General features: G+C 46.7%; 3 protein-coding genes across 21 annotated transcripts in view; 2 read left to right on the top strand and 1 right to left on the bottom strand.

Annotated features, from left to right (window-relative positions):
• Nucleotides 1-4,811, top strand: part of PIGZ (phosphatidylinositol glycan anchor biosynthesis class Z) — a 57,305-nt gene extending 52,494 nt beyond the window's left edge. For all 14 annotated transcript variants that reach the window (XM_055568575.1, XM_055568583.1, XM_055568578.1 and 11 more), the window contains 2 exons: nucleotides 312-519; nucleotides 2,937-4,811. In XM_055568575.1, the coding sequence (XP_055424550.1) occupies nucleotides 396-519; nucleotides 2,937-4,504 (1,692 nt within the window). In that variant the 5' untranslated portion in view covers nucleotides 312-395 and the 3' untranslated portion in view covers nucleotides 4,505-4,811. The remainder of the gene's footprint in view (nucleotides 1-311; nucleotides 520-2,936) is intronic.
• Nucleotides 4,812-7,036: 2,225 nt separating this feature from the next.
• Nucleotides 7,037-15,944, top strand: NCBP2 (nuclear cap binding protein subunit 2). Of its 6 annotated transcripts, XR_008710423.1 has the most exons (5): nucleotides 9,668-10,030; nucleotides 11,427-11,608; nucleotides 13,807-13,945; nucleotides 14,490-14,628; nucleotides 15,450-15,944. XR_008710423.1 is itself a non-coding variant. In XM_055568595.1 (4 exons), the coding sequence occupies exons 1-4, from the start codon at nucleotides 7,052-7,054 to the stop codon at nucleotides 14,559-14,561; spliced, it is 402 nt and encodes a 133-aa protein (XP_055424570.1). In that variant the 5' UTR covers nucleotides 7,037-7,051; the 3' UTR covers nucleotides 14,562-14,751. The 6 variants fall into 6 exon arrangements, 5 of the variants coding, with proteins under 5 accessions (XP_055424570.1, XP_055424569.1, XP_055424572.1 ...); XM_055568595.1 differs by lacking the exons at nucleotides 9,668-10,030; nucleotides 15,450-15,944 and adding an exon at nucleotides 7,037-7,060 and having other exon boundaries at nucleotides 14,490-14,751; XM_055568594.1 differs by lacking the exons at nucleotides 9,668-10,030; nucleotides 15,450-15,944 and adding an exon at nucleotides 9,125-9,352 and having other exon boundaries at nucleotides 14,490-14,751.
• NCBP2AS2 (NCBP2 antisense 2 (head to head)) lies at nucleotides 8,441-9,115 on the bottom strand. The gene has a single exon (XM_055568604.1). The coding sequence runs from the start codon at nucleotides 9,042-9,044 to the stop codon at nucleotides 8,745-8,747; it is 300 nt and encodes a 99-aa protein (XP_055424579.1). The 5' UTR covers nucleotides 9,045-9,115; the 3' UTR covers nucleotides 8,441-8,744.
• Nucleotides 15,945-16,090: the final 146 nt, after the last annotated feature.

Below are 16,090 nucleotides of genomic sequence, written 5' to 3'. Positions count from 1 at the left end.
GAAGGAAATGGCAACCCACTCCAGTGTTCTTACCTGGAGAATCCCCGGGACGGGGGAGCCTAGTGGGCTGCCGTCTGTGGGGTCGCGCAGAGTCGGACACGACTGAAGCGACTTAGCAGCAGCAGCAGCATCTCAGACTGTGGAAAGGATTAAATGAGATATGCATGTAAAGTTCCTGGATTTAGCAGGCACTTAGTAAACAGCAGCTATTATTATTAAGATTTTTATTGTGTGTAGACCCATTTTGAGTTTGTTCAGACAACTGAATGTGTGATTTACATTACAATAACTAACAAATGTTATCCTTGCAGATGTAGAGCTGTGGAACCAGAATAGCATCTGCAGCAGCTGAAGTCATTCTAGACTCTGGCCCAGTGTCCCTGCAGCAATTTGATATGGGGATGGAAGCCAGGGTGCTGTGGGGCAGCCTTGGCCTGCTCCGCCTGGTGTGGTGTCTCCTTCCACAGACAGGCTATGTGCACCCAGATGAGTTCTTCCAGTCTCCTGAGGTCATGGCAGGTAAAGCTTCCCATGTATGGTTAAGAAAAGTTTGTGCAGCAAAGTCTGGTTGAGGAGCTGGTTGGTTATTTAGAGCATGCATGAATGTTCAATTGTATCTGACTTTGCAACCCCCACCAGGCTCCTCTGTCCATGGAACTTCCCAGGTAAGAATGCTGGAGTGGGTGGCCATTTCCTTCTTGAGGGAATCTTCCCAACCCAGGGATCAAACCTGTGTCTCCTGCTTTGGCAAGCGGATTCTTTACCAACTGTGCCACCTGGGAAGCCCCTGGATATTTAGTTCAGAGGGAGAAAAATGTCTGTGCAAATGAGCAGTAAATCCACAAGCCTCTCTGGCATAAGAATTTGAGAATAGGAACTTCACATCTCCTTCCTGAGGGGCGACACTGACCTTCTAAATATTACCAATGAAATGCCAGCCTCTTTGATGTTTTCCTGCTTATACCAACAGTACAGGTTTTCAGAACAAAAGCTGTTTGCGGCTTCTCAGTGGAAGGATTTCAAAGTTGGGCTTCCCCAGTGGTTGGGGAAGCACAGGGCTGTGACATAATAATGAAACTTTGTTTCTGTAGGTTCATGTGATGTCTGAGGGAGCTCAGACCTAGACTGCTCACTTGTTAGAACTTCGCTTCTAGGTGGAATAGGACACATCATTAAGACAGTTGCCAGAAATCTTGAGGCTTTTCAGATGCTGTGGTCACAAGCCTTCTTCCTCATGGCTCAAGATGTCTACTTGAGCTCCAGCCATAAGGTTAAACACCAGGGCTTTCCCACCACCAGAAAAGAGATAGGCATTCCTACTGTCTTTAAAGGGCATATTTTGAAAGTCACATACTTTTTGCTCATTTTCATTTTATTGGTCAGAATATGTCATGTGACCACACCTAGCTACAAAGGGATGCTAAAAAATATAGTCTGTATATCTGACCACATGCCCAGCTAAAGAGACTAAGGATGAAGGAAGAAATGGATATTAAGGAGGTATCAGTCCTTTCTGCCATAGACCTCAACAGGTGGATTTGTTTTTAAAGTTGAAAAGTCCAGTCTTATTAGTTTTTTAACCTTATTTATGCCTGGAAAATCCCATGGACGGAGGAGCCTGGTAGGCTGCAGTCCATGGGGTCGCACAGAGTCGGACACGACTGAAGTGACTTAGCAGCAGCAGCAGCGGCATTTTTGTCTTGCTGGGTCTTCACTGCTTCACGGGCATTTTTCTCTAGTTGTGGTGAGCAGGGATATTCTTAGTTATGGTGCGAGGGCTTCTCATTGAGGTGGCTTCTCTTGTTGCAAAACACAGACTCTATGGTGTGAGGGCTTCAGTAGTTGTGACACATGGGCTCAATAGTTGTGGCCCACAGGCTTAGTTGCTCCGCAACATGTGGGATCTTCCTGGATTGGGGATTGAACCCATGTCTCCTGCACTGACAGGCAGATTCTTTACCACTGAGCCACCAGGGAAGCCCAGGTCCAGTCTTCTTTTCCACCACGTTTTAACCTGAGCCAGTAAAAAGCAGCCGGTTGATCTGACCCAAGACTTTATTTTTTCTCTTTCACCTTGACATAGAACTGCCAAAAGGCTGGACGAATAGGAGGAGAAGCAAAGAGCCTTAAACAACCCGTAGTGTTATCAAGTGGGAGATGTTGTGAGACCTGGAGCTAAGATGCAGAAATTAAGGTTTTTCCCTCATCCCCACTCCAAGCTCTGTGACAGTGGGGTACAGAGTCACAGACTAGCCCCAAACAGCAAGTAATTTTAATTACACAAGTGTATTCGTTTTAAAAACTAGGAATCCTAGATAAAACTAGTAACCTTAGACCATAAGCACAGTTGCTCACTCCCTTCTGCACTCTCACACTGCCTTTCCTGGAGGACAATCATGATCACAGAGATGCGTTTTTAACTCTGGAGACCTTAGAGCGCCAAGAAGAGGAATGGAGCCTCCCCCTGCTCCTCCTCACACACGCTGTCCAGGGTGCAGTCTTACCTTGCTTCCCAGGCGCGGGGCTGCACAGCAGACCATCACAGGCCTAGCAGCTTAACCCTGGAGTTCCACCCCAGCAGCCCCTGCCGCATGACGGTCTTCCCACTGCTGACCTGGAAGCTCACAGTTCTGTAAGTCAGAAGTCCCACCCAGGCTCCCTGCTCAGGGTATCACACGGTGTGGGCTGGGCTAGTTCTTGTCTCTTCAGCACCAGCTGAAGATGACTCTGGTCTGAAAGGTTCCTGTGGCTTTTGTCACACCCACCCAGGTGCTCTCCCTGCCTTGGGGCCAGTGGTCCCCTATGACATCACCTACTCTCAGGAGTGAACTCTGTCAGCTTCACAGCCCCAGGGCTGTGTGAGGCACAGTTGCTGGGGTTTGGTCTACCATGTTCTTGAGCTGGGATCTGGCTCACCTCTCCTCCTCTTTCTGCAGGGGATGTCCTGGGTGTTGAGGCCGCCCGGCCCTGGGAGTTTCACCCCAGCAGCCCCTGCCGCACGGTGGTCTTCCCACTGCTGACCTCTGGCTCTGCCTTCTGGCTCCTCAGGCTCTGGAAAGACTGGGGGCCATGGCCGGGCGCGGTGAGTGGCTACTTGCTGCTGGTGGGGCCCCGACTCCTCCTCACCACCCTCTCCTTTGCCCTGGACCTGGCTGTGTACCACCTGGCTCCAGGCTGGGGGGCGGAGCGCTGGAATGCCCTGCTCCTGCTGTCGGGGTCCTACGTCACCCTGGTCTTCTACACAAGGACCTTCTCCAATGCCATCGAGGGACTGCTCTTTGCCTGGCTGCTGGTACTGGTGTCCCCCAGGGTGGCCGGGAGCCGCACACCTAGGAAGCCTGCTCCAGGCCCGTGGTGGCATGGCTGGCTTCTTGGGGGCCTTGTGGTGGCTGGCTTCTTCAACCGGCCCACCTTTCTGGCCTTTGCTCTGGTCCCCCTTTTCCTCTGGGGCACTTGCGGAGCCACAGATCCCAGCTTCAAGTCGCTGACCCAGCAAGCCCTGGCGCTGCTCCCGGGGGCAAGCCTCACTGCAGTGGCGTTTGTGGCTGTGGACAGCTGGTACTTCTCTGGTCCATCTAGACCCAGCACCCTTGTCCTTACACCTGCCAACTTCTTGCACTACAACCTGGATCCGGTGAACCTGGCAAGGCATGGCACACATCCGAGGCTCACTCACCTGGCTGTCAACGGCTTCCTGCTCTTTGGGAAGCTGCATGCCCATAGCCTGCAGGCCGCGTGGCAGCAGCTGCGGGCTGGCCTGCAGGCCTTTGCCCAGATGGGCTTCCCAAGGACACTGGAAGCCTGGAGCCCACGGCCCAGCCCCAGGTCTCTTCTCCTGCTCTTCTACTTTGTGCCCCTCGCCCTGCTGTCTGCCTTTAGCCACCAGGAGGCTCGGTTCCTGATTCCCCTCCTGGTGCCCCTTGTCCTGCTCTGTAGTCTGCAGACCCAGCCGGCCCCCTGCAGGGGCACTCTGGCCCTCTTCAACGTCCTGGGTGCCCTCTTCTTTGGCTGTCTGCACCAGGGGGGCCTTGTGCCTGGCCTGGGGCACCTGGAGCGGGTGGTTCATGCCCCTGAGCCCCTGCGTGTACCCACCCACTTCACGCTCGTCTTCACCCACACCTACATGCCCCCCCGGCACCTCCTGCACCTCCCAGGCTTGGGCTTGCCAGTGGATGTGGTGGACATGGGTGGGGCTGAGGACCGGGTCCTGTGCCAAGCCTTGAACAACTTCACCAGACACGCAGCCTGTCAAGCGGCCGGGGGGCCGTGGCTCTGCCGTCTGTTTGTGGTGACCCCTGGCACCACCAGGCCAGCCGTAAGGAAGTGCCGCTTCCCACTCAGGAGTGAGACGCTCATCTTTCCCCACCTGACCCTGGAGGACCCACCAGCCCTGTCCTCCTTGCTGAGCAGGGCTTGGAGGGACCATCTCAGCCTTCATATCCTGGAGCTGGGGGAGAAGCCTGACAATATGACACAGAAGCCACTGCCCAAGACTCAGCCCTAGCTGAGGGCCCCTTTCCACCTCTAAGTGTTGGCTGGACTGGGACAGAGCCTGATTCTCTTCCTTTCCTTTCCCTTCCAGAATCCCCACCACTGCCTCTCCTGTGCACAGCCTTTGACTGTTCCACCTCCTGGGTAAACTGACATCCACTTCCCCTCAAAAACCAAAGATCTGATCAGTCATGGTCCTCATGCCAAGGTCCCCAAAGAACCTAATGTAATCAGTGATGCCAAATGTCTATTCCTGCCCTATTCCTTCCAGTCACAGTGATGTTTTAAACAAATAAATCGCACCTGATTGTGAAAGGAGACAGCAATCTCCTAATGACATTCCTGAATGACTTCCCCAAAAGCTTCCAGGATGCCTTACCTCTTGCTGTCATGACAACCCTTTGGCCTCCTAGATAACCTGGAAGGAGGCAGTGTATTGATATTCAAAAGAAGGTAGCTCAGATTCAGGAGGCCTCGTTCGAGTCCCGGTCTTCTACACATTGGCTACATGCTCTAAGAAAGCCCCTTCCCCTCACCCAGCCTGTTTTCCAGCCTGCACAATGGTCTCTGAGGTGTCTGCCAGCTAACACTGTGTTGTTCCTGGGTCTACAGTACAAGTTCCTTCCCAAAGCTCTGTAAGCATAGAGTGGGTGTGGTGTATTTAATGGCACTTTGGTATCTGTCTCAATGCTTGGTTATTACCAAAACAAGTAGTTCTGGAATTTTTCTTCTATCCATTCTCCTACTCCTGTCCCTGAGAGAGGTGGAAAATTTCTCATCTCACCAATATTTATGTGACTGCGCTGGGTCTTAGCTGTGGCACGCGGGGTCTTTGTCACGTCACGTGGGAACTCCGTGGCAGCGCGGCCTCTAGCTGTGGCTCACGGGCTCCAGAGCGTGGGCTCGGCAGCTGCGGAATGTGGGCTTAGTTGTTTTGAGGCATCTGGGATCTTAGTTCCATGACCAAGGATTGAACCCGTGTCCCCTACACTGCAAAGCAGATTCTTAAACACTGCACCACTAGGGAAGTCCCTGCATCTCACTTGTCAGGGGTCAGAGAGCCCAGATGTTCTCCCAGATGTTCAGCCCCAGGGGAATGGAGACACAAGGCTGGATTCTGGTGGCACGTGGGCACAAAACCTTAAATGTGGTCTGGTCACTCTCCATGTTCAAAGCCTCTGTCTGAAGCCCCTTCACAGGCTCAAGAGCAAACCCCATGCCAAACCCATACTTGCTGTGTTGGTGGAAGCCATCACACCTGGGCATGCTGCTGCTTGCAACACAGTGCACTGCTGCCCAGTCCACTGGGATTGTGAGGAGCCGTGGCGCTCAGCCTGTCCTCATTCTCCCTCCTCACAACCCTGCCGTCTCTGGAGAACCAGAGGTACCCAGCCCTCTGTGAGCAGTGGGCTGGAGAGCACCTTCCACCAGCTAGAGCCCTGGGTCATCTTGAAGCTCCACTTCCCACAAGCTGCTGCTGGGGTCCCCATGCCACATTTGCCTCAGGACTCCCGCCCCGACAGAGAGGAATCAGTGGCATGCTGGTAAATGTTTAGCAACCCATTCTCTAGGGGCAAAATAGCCCTTATTTCTGGTGTTTGACAACTTGTGTGTTGTTTATACTCTCACCATGGCTGATTTCAAACTACTAAAATGATGTTACTGAACTTGGGAGATGCCAAGGATCCCTCTCCTGAGCCGGCCTCAGCTAACTGTAGCACACTACCCAATAGTTCCCTCTTTAAAATTATAGGACCTGTTCATGATAGTTTCATGTTCTTGTGGTTTGTTACTAACTTTGGTTGTTTTTTTTTTCCTACCTGTAGTGCTTAGCATCATCTTGGGCACCTGTAAGCACTTACTTACTTTGCAGCCAGAGAGTTTTTTTTGCCTAACATAAAAACCAAGTGCCGCCTGGAGATAACTTTGATTCTAAGGTCCCCGATTCCTCCGGGATTCTTGGGACTTGTTTCTCTCCTTCGCCAGGTAGGTTCACAAACTCAGAATTCCCTAGAGGAGCTGTTGGCGTAGCAGTCCATGTAGATTGTAGTGGCCTGAGTGCTAACGATTTGTTTGTAAAGTGTTGGTATCTACATTTGTGTGGCATTAAGGGGTGATTTGAAATTGCCCTGCAGGATAGTGGAGTGAGTTGCTTCCTGGCTTCACATTCTGTTTAGCAGCGCTTGAAAGGCATGTTGGGAGATTGTTGCCACTGGGGGTGGTAGGATGAATTCGGTCCGTTTCTTTAGCAGTAGGGTAAGTGGCGGGATGACAAGTCAGATTACACTGGAGGTTTCCAAAGCCAGGAGGCATCCGAGTCACCTCTAGCTGGAGAAGAAAGGACCATTTTCTTGCTCTGCTCTCAGACTCCTTCTACAAATGGAGGGAATTTAGTTCCCACACACTACCACAAAATATAAAACATCTGCCTTCGTTCTTTTGCTTTCCTTCCTTACCAAATGGCCAACTTGCTAAAAGCTTCACTGCTTCCTGCAGTTTCCCTTTTTGTTTCTGCCAGTCTAGAAAAAGACCCAACTGTGAGTGTGCTTGAAAGCTGCTTATGTTGAAGGTAAGGGGTTGGGTTGGGGACTGCTAGCATTGTGCTGCTCTGATATCCAGATCCAGAGACAAACGAGTGGGACTGAGACCAATGAGGCGATCAAGGCAGAATGAACAAGCTCCTTGGGCTCCTTACTGTCAAGCTCAAAGGAGAATTCAGTGAGTTGCCTCTGGTCTGGGAGATGGAGGACAGGAGGGCAGGGTGCCAAACTAAAACTTTGTCCTTAGTTGAATGGGACACTGGCCTCAGAGAGGATTGACCAGAAGCACCTCTGATGGGAAGGCTGGAGGGTAGAATGTCAAGTCAGATCTTTGACCACCAGCAAAGTGGAGGACAAGCTGCTCTCGCTGCCTCACCTCCAGGGTAGGTCTCCATGCTATCCGGCTCCCTCTGTGACTCCCACAAAGTCAGAATATAAATTGTTTCTTCTGCTTTGAGCTTTCTAGATTGCATGATTAACTCTGTAGCCTGATTAGAGACAATCAGTGCATACATGGATTGCCTAATTGTGGGTCTGTTAGCTGCAGCATAGTCTTTAGTGTATCCCAGACCCTCTAAAATAGGGACAAGGAATTCAGGTGGCTTGTTCCATGGTAGACAGTTGTCCTGATACCCAGTGGTGATGGTGTTGGCGGCAGCAGAAAATGAAAGTTAAGAAATAGCGTTACACTTCCTCATGTGAAAGTGGTTGTAAGGAGTGAGATAACAGTGCATTAAGGAAGTGCCCGGAAGAGAGGGAATATTCAGTATGTGTTAACTAGTATTATGCTGTATAATAATATACATTATTATTATACTGTAGGACTGTATAATTCCTACAGTCCCAGGAATCCTAATCCACCTTCCCAGATAAGCCCCAGGTTCATACTGAAGGCATGGGTGGATCCATCTCATCTGCCTTCACTAGTCAAGGTCATCTTATGACTCCCTCAGCCTGGAAGCAGCACCAAGCCTAGCTATATTTGATGGTGAGTTGTTTTCCAGGTTCTTGGAGTCAGCTGTGTCTAGTTCAAGGTGAGTTGGTTAAGACTGGATAGGACCACCAACCGTCCAACTGGGCATGCTCCTGACCTTTTGACATCAGAGAGCAGAAAACTCCACCCTCAGATGGTGCTAAGAACCTCCATTTTTCAAGCTGCAGATGCATGTGGCATAGTTACACCTCTGCAGAACTACAATTACCACACCTTTCTCCAATCATTTTTCCCCACACCTCCCGCCGCCTTGCTGATGCTTTATCCCATAAATACCCCAACCCCTTTGCTTTGGGGAAGACCAGATCTGAAACTAGTTCTCCCCTGGCTGCCTTGCCAGTAAATCCTCTTCGCTGGAAACCTTTGCATCTCCGCATTTGGCTTGCTGCGCACGGGGCAAAAGAACCTTGTCCTGTAACAATAGCTCACACATTTAATCAGAGGACTTTTGGCAGTTGCAGGATTGTCTTTCCATCCAGGATCTCCCCTGGAAGTAGCGACCTGCTACATCAATGCAGCGGCAGCAGCATCGATCATTAGTTTTAGTCCCATTTGCTGAGGTTAAACCTCTCTCCGGTTGTACTTATGTCCATGGCTCTCTGCCCGCGGTGAATCAGGGCCGAGCCTATCTATTTCTGTCAGGCTTCGGGGAGTTTCTTCCTTGGCTGTGTCCTGTCCGATCACGGCTTCCCTGGGGGTGTCCCTGGCCCAGCCTGGGTTTAGGGGTTTGGTCCCGGGCCTTTCTGGCTACCTGGTGGTGGCCGCGGGCGTTCCCGGAGGCCCCGGCGTAGCTCCTGAGTGAAGGTGTCTCTGAAACGAGCAGCGCGGCGGCCCAGGGAGCCAGCGGGCCCAGCCGCGATGGCTCGCAGGCGCCGGGCCGCGTCCTGGCCGCGTAGCTGGGCCTGCAGCAGCGCAAAGGCGGTGAGCTGTGCCGCACGCCGGATGGGCCGAGACTCGGAGAGACGCTCCACCAGCTGCGAGCTGTGCAGGAGGGCGGCCAGCAGCCGCCGCAGAACCATCCTCGGAGCGACCCGGAACCCGAAGCACGCCGCTCTCGCTTCTGATCGGCGACACCTGTCTACGGGCCGTGTCTGCGCCGGCGCCGCCCGGTGACGACACTGCCGCCCTGGGATTGGAGCACGGGATTTCGACTTTCCGCAGCCGTATCTGCGCGTTTCCGGTTCCGCCACGGCTGGGGCTACCTCGTTATACTGTTGAGTGGCGGTGTCCTCTGCCACCTCTCTGCACTATGTCGGGTGGCCTCCTGAAGGCGCTGCGCAGCGACTCCTACGTCGAGCTGAGCCAGTACCGGGACCAGCACTTCCGGGTGAGGGAAGCCGGGTCGCGAGAAAGGGGAGCCTCGGGCTAGAACGCTGAGCCTCGGTTTGCTCTTGTCTCATTGTGTTGTCGCCCATTCTCTGGTATCCCGAAATGCGAAGGGAAGCCTCGGTGCCTGTTGGGGAATGGATGCTGGGAGATGGAGGACAGGAGGGCAGGGTATCATCACGCCTTCTCTCGTAGGCAGGGAATTTGAGGCCGGCTTTCACATGCCCTAGCAGCTGCTCTGTTTCCCAGCCATTGCAGGTGGGCGGCAGTAGTAGTGGCGGCTTGCGTTTTCACGAGCGGTGTCGCGGGAAAGTGACTTTGTGATTTTGCTGCAGTTATCAAAAAAGGGTGTCTTTTTGATACGTGCAGTATGTGGAAGCGCCATCCTGATCCAGATACCGGGACTTTTGTTTTTAAGTTATATCTACCAAACTGCGTTTGGCATTTCCCTTTTCCATAGGCTAGTAAAACGGCCCTACAAAAGATTTGTACCTTGTGGCAGACAAAGTTGAGCCCTGCCTCCACCTTTAGGGAGCCCTCGATGTGAGGAGGGGAACCTAACATGTTAAGGGTCTGGATGTCAAAATCGGAGAACTGCTGGGTTTCCGAAGAGGGAAATTTTCTTTTGGCCCATATCATAGCAGATTGTATGAAATGGCCGAGGCTGCAGATATTCAAGGTGGGTTCTTCAGTATCAGCAAAGACAGGGATGGAGTGAAGGTGACACTCGTTAACTATTGGTTATTTAGTAAATTTGTATTGAGTGCTATTGTGGAAGCATCTGCTAAACCTTAGAGAGGGAAAACAGTTTTCCACATCCTAAAAGTTCATAATCCTCTAGAGATTATGGGGTTGTAAACGGAGGAACTGTAAATGTAGGGATTTACAATCAGATCAGATCAGATCAGACAATGGTGATAAGTAATCTTAATCCAGCACAAGAAAGGGAGGGGCTGTTGAAGATTCAGAAGATTGAGAAAGGAGGGATCAGGTATAGAAGAGGGTAGGTGTGGAGAAAGTCTAAAATGTGTTTGTAGGGTAGGAAAACAAATTTGAGGCAAAATTGAGAAAGATCTTAGGTTTATTCAACATTTAGTTTTTTAAATGTTTACTATATACCAGACATGATTATGGGCTTCTCTGGTAGCTCAGCTGGTAAAGAATCTCTCTGCAACACAGGAGACCGGGGTTTAATCCCTGGGTTGGGAAGATACGCTGGAGGAGGGTATGGCAACCCACTCCAGTATTCTCCTCTGGAGAATCCCATGGACAGAGGAGCCTGGTTAGCTGCAGTCCATGGGGTTGAAAAGAGTTGGACATAACTGAATGAATAAAAACATGCACAGACATTATTTTACACGTCTATTGCTCATTACTTTAGAAAGTTCCACATCATAGCCATGTTGAATTTCAAGCATCCTGCAAGATTACAACAGTGAAAGGATTAAACTTTTACTGTCTATCTGCAGTCTAAAGCCTATAGCTTTATTTAGACTACTGTAAGATACTGTCTTACAGAATTTCTACAGTATTTCCTGAATGGTATCTACATTATGCCATACCTTAAATAAGTTCTAACACTAGTTGTCTTAAACTGTAAGCTATTTGTTGGGACATGACTTAAACATGTGAGAAAAAAAGAGGAAAATGCTTCTTGACCATAATTTTAACAAGTCAGTAACGGCAGTAATAAACTTTAGCGTCTCATTCCAAAGTCCTGAAAAACCTATTTTTATTGTAGAATGACTCTTGTCCTGTGAACTTTTTAAGGAAATAGGGGATTAGGGATAAGACTGGGCTTGGGTACCAACTGCAACTACTGATTAGTTGTGTGATCTTGGACAAGTTACTTAACCATCTTCCCTCAGGTAGATTGATGATGATAAATTAAATGAGACCATACATAGAAACCTGACTTGCAGTGCCTTGATTCTCCCTAGAGGTGGACATATTACCTGTTGCTTCTGTATGGTATCCATGTTAAATTCACTAAAAAATATAACTTGGAGCATACCCTTCATATTGTTTTGTGCCTTTTTTCCCCTCCATTTTGCTCCCTATCTCGGAAATTCTAGGGTGACAATGAAGAACAGGAAAAATTACTGAAGAAAAGCTGTACATTGTATGTTGGAAATCTTTCCTTTTATACAACAGAAGAACAAATCTATGAGCTCTTCAGCAAAAGTGGTGACATAAAGAAAATCATCATGGGCCTGGATAAAATGAAGAAGACAGCATGTGGGTTCTGCTTTGTGGAGTATCCTTTCTGTGTGTCTCATGTAGCTGTTGCCCGAAGGTGGGGCCGAGAGCGGCTGATAGCCTGTTTTGAAAGATGAGTGAGGACACTTGTTGATTAGCATCTCTGCACTTACCTCTTCCTCATATTCCTTCATCTTCTCCTGCTTTCTGTCCAGTATGTCTATACTGTTTACACTGGGACAGCTAGTAACATATACATTCTGTTCTGAAATCCATTCTTTTTTCATAGTTGGTTAAGTAAATCTTTGAAAATGTATATGCGTATGGTATTTCAGAAAGTCCAAAGAGTGTATTGAAAAATAAAAGCCCCATTTTCATTCTAAGTTCAGAGACATTAGTTATCAATCTCATTGGTGTCTTTCCAGAAGTAATTCTATGTATGTGTGGTAGCATACTGTGTGCACTTTTTTTCACCTAGAGATTGTTCCATGTTAGCACGTGTAGGTTACCTCTTTTTATAACAGCTACATAGTATCATGTAGATGCATATAGCTTGATGCTATACGTCGTAACCATATTTACTTGTGACCATTCTCTCCCTGGAAGCTCTCCATAAATTTGACCACCTGGATTTACCCTTTCATATTTTGTTTTTTAACTGCTATTTTCTTTTTTTGGTCATTTTGAGAAAATTTCCAGACCTAGTCCACCACGTCATTTGAATTTTCTGTACCTTGAATTGTTTCTTTCCGTTGTATTTATGCTGTAAAATTTCCTTAAATTTCTGGTGATCCCTTGGTGTCTTGGGGGAAAAGGCTGACTTTGTGGATCTAGGCAGAGCTTCTTAAGTTGCTGTCTTGCCTTTGGGACGTTTGGGTTTCTTAAATGCTAGAATGAAAAAAGATTTTAGCTTGCTGATGTTAAAGACAATGCCATAGTTCCTTCAGTTAGTTAGTTCACAACCCTATCTTTTTTATTTGCCTGGAATTAAATGTGTTCCTTCTAATAGGTCTTCTTCCCACATAGAGACCTTTAATTAAACTCTATTTGCAGCCTTACTACTTAATCAACTTGGAATTAAGAGGTTCCTGGGTTTACTGTCTCCTTTAAGCCTTTCAGGAGTATTTCCTACTGTGACTTTGTTTCACCCATTATTAATCTTTAGCTTTTGCATCTCTAATCTGCTGATGGCCTCTTCTACTCCTTGGGTATATGTTTCTTTCCTGTTGCCTAATGGAGGCCCTGAGAAGGAAAGAAGACAAAATGTACTCCCTATCAGGTTGAATCAGAAGCCCCACGTTTGAACCTATTCCCCACTTCTGACTCTGGTGTCTGATTTCGGGCTCTGCAAGCTTCTTTTACTCCTTCAGACACAGGGGACGAGCACCCAGGTTTTGCTTTCACCTCTGGTGCCAAGAGTGTAAAATAATTCACAGGGGACAAAAAAGACAAAGGAAATATTAGATACTAATCAGTGTTTAAGAATTGGAGTGTTTTTGCATTTGCCTTGAAAGTCAAAGATCAATAATCAAGATGACAAATACCCAAAAGAAAGGCTACCTTTCATTGTTAGTATCCCCCCCGACCCCGTTTGCCCTTTAGCATTCATTTCATTCAACAAAGAATTACTGAATCCCCATGTGTGCTAGGCATTGTGTAGACACTGGAATTTCAGCAAGTGTTTCCCTACCCGTGTAATTAAAGACAAGGGGAAAGGTCCAGAAAAGTATGTCCTAGACCCAGTTATAATCATATACTTACATATATTTTTTAATAGCATCCCAAAGATAGATTTAGTAGATCTGGTTTAGAACTACTGACCTGATACTTTTTGAGTGTTCCCTTCTAATGAAATGTGATGGCAGGTCTTATGCAGTGACCTCTTTTGAAGGTTGTTCTTGAATGTACAGCCTCATATTCAGGGAACTGAATGATGCTGTTATTTCCTTGGATAACAGTTCATGGTTTAAACCTGCACAGAACATATCTGTATTTTGCAAACCAAAATCTGGAGACAGTGGAATTGTGTATTTAACAGGATTATCCAAAAAACCATCAGTGTAGCTGAGGATAAGATACCATTTTTGACTGCTTCTGGACCAACCTCAACAGGCCTATACAAGCCAAATTATGTCTTTGATCTCCATCTGGTTGGATTAGTTTTTGTACTCTTTAACTCAGCTTCATTTAGACGTTTCTTCCTCTATTTACAAAAATGTCTGGAGAAATGCTAATTCCTTAATAATCATAATTAAGATACTATTCAAGAGCAGATGCAGAAAATGCCATGCGGTATATAAATGGAACTCGTCTGGATGACCGGATCATTCGTACAGACTGGGATGCAGGCTTTAAGGAGGGCAGGCAGTATGGCCGTGGGCGTTCTGGGGGCCAGGTACGCAGGAAGGTTTTCTGTGCTCAGCCTTGGCCTGGGATGCCAGTCCTAAATGATAAGTGTTTTGTCAACTTGTATTTGCTCTTTTCAAAATAACTGTGCCTATAACCTTGGCTTGAAGTGAATCCACCCATTGGGGTTGATACATTATTAATATTTTTAAATACCATTAAATAGTATATCTTTACAAGCAACCATTACTGGACTTCTGCAAGGGGCTGAATATTCTACAGGAATGTTGAGCAAAGCAGAATGTACTAAAACAACTTTTCCATTTTATTTCAATATAGTTTAAATATTCTTTGGAATGTGCTATCTTTGAATGCTGAGTGTAAGCCTGATGTTTGGTTTTTTAAAAAAAAGCAGTATTAAAATAATTTTGCAGGGCAGTTGAACTTTATCATCAATTGCTCAAAATCATGTTACACTTATAATGTTTACATTATGACATCTGAAAAGGCTTAGTTATTTGTCTGACATATTTTGGAAGGCATGTTTGTTACACTAATCTTCTCTGTACTGTAACATGTTCTTTTCAATTAAGGTACGAGATGAATACCGTCAGGACTATGATGCTGGAAGAGGTGGCTATGGAAAACTGGCCCAAAACCAGTGAGTGGTTGAGAGCCCCATCCTGAAAGCCTGCTCCTTTGGCCTGTTGAATTTGACAGGTGTTACCCAAGGTCTGCAAACCTGCCTTTTGTTGTTTTTTTTTTAAACCAAGCTTTAATCAATGTCTCTACTGAGCTGGAAGCCTTGTCATGGTTTTCCTCTTAAAAATTATTAAAGAACAGAATCCAAAAGAATGCCTTTAATTCTGTAGAATTAAATCTTAGAATCTTGGTTTTGTGTCAGATTACCAAAATGATTTCTATTACTAGGTCAAAAATTGTTTCCTTAGCAACAGACTTGATGTATAATGTTGACCTGTCAGCCAAAAACCCACTTCTTTTAGAAGACAGGAAAAAATTTTAAAGTGCTTACCATGTTTGTATCTAAGTAGGTTCATGGTCTACCTTGGGACATGGAATTACTATTTTTAAAATTTTAAGTTTTCACAAGATAAAGTTTAATACGTGGACTTTTGCTGTGTTATGTAGCTTTGCTCTAAATTAGGGGAACAGATGCTTGATAACTGAATTTTTTTTTCTTTGTTGATTTTTAATCTGTAAAGGCAAAACTTAATGGAAATTCCTAAAGAGTTGGTATAAAAGTAAGCTTTGGACAGTCCCAGGGAACACCACCTGCTTTACATGCTTTGTGTATCAGGAAATAAGGGACAGGTATTGAAGGGTATTTATTTACTAAACACATTTTTCAAAATGTGAGGTGTGAGCGCCTTCAGATCGATTTTTTTCATTTTCAGACTGATCTTGGGAATGGAGTGTTTTGTGATGTTTGAGAGAATGGCTTAGCAAAATCAGAAATGCTTCCCTCGGGAAATGTTTTGGCCAGTTCTTATATTGAAGTCTGTCTTGTTTTTTCTCTAATTGTGCTGTTTCAGAGGCTGGACAGTCAGCTGATGGTCTCTACAACTTCCAGAAGGGAGTCTAGAGGATTTATTTTGCATTTGTAAGGCAAGAGATAATTTCTCGAATGTTACAAGAATTCTTGCTCATTTTAAACTGCTAGTCTAGTACAATTCTCCCTGACCTAAGTGAGTTTTTTTTCATCTAGCAACAAAGTATCTCCTAATTTCCAGGAGTTTGTGAAGTTGGGGCTGGAGTATCTCAATGTGAACAGCTTTCATGTTACAGTGTGTTTTCTCAAATTTAAGTTGGCTATTTGGATATCTCTAAATTAGTTGTAAGTATTTAGGAAAACATGTGCAAGTAATTTAATGAGGACATACACTCTTTTTTACAGTAGTTTGAATGAATGTATTTTGTATTATTTTGCAGTAAAACATTCAGATTTCTTTAGGCCTTAAAACCACAGACAGTATTTCATATTTGAATTGTCTTCTGTAACAGATTTCAATAAAATTGGACCAACTTACTGTGTTTTTCCTCACCAAGAGACACTGAAACACTCTTACCCTGGAATATTAATACATTTTGGGGAAGAATCTGAATAGTGTGCAGAATTTGCATGTCCATTTAGATTTGAGAGTTACTAATATGGTAGTTCTTGCTACATGCAGCT

This window comes from Bubalus kerabau, chromosome 2 (genome assembly GCF_029407905.1).
Source record: "Bubalus kerabau isolate K-KA32 ecotype Philippines breed swamp buffalo chromosome 2, PCC_UOA_SB_1v2, whole genome shotgun sequence".
NCBI lineage: Eukaryota > Metazoa > Chordata > Mammalia > Artiodactyla > Bovidae > Bubalus > Bubalus kerabau.
The sequence above is the reverse complement of the archived record's forward strand: the minus strand, read 5'-3'. Positions and strand labels throughout refer to the sequence as shown.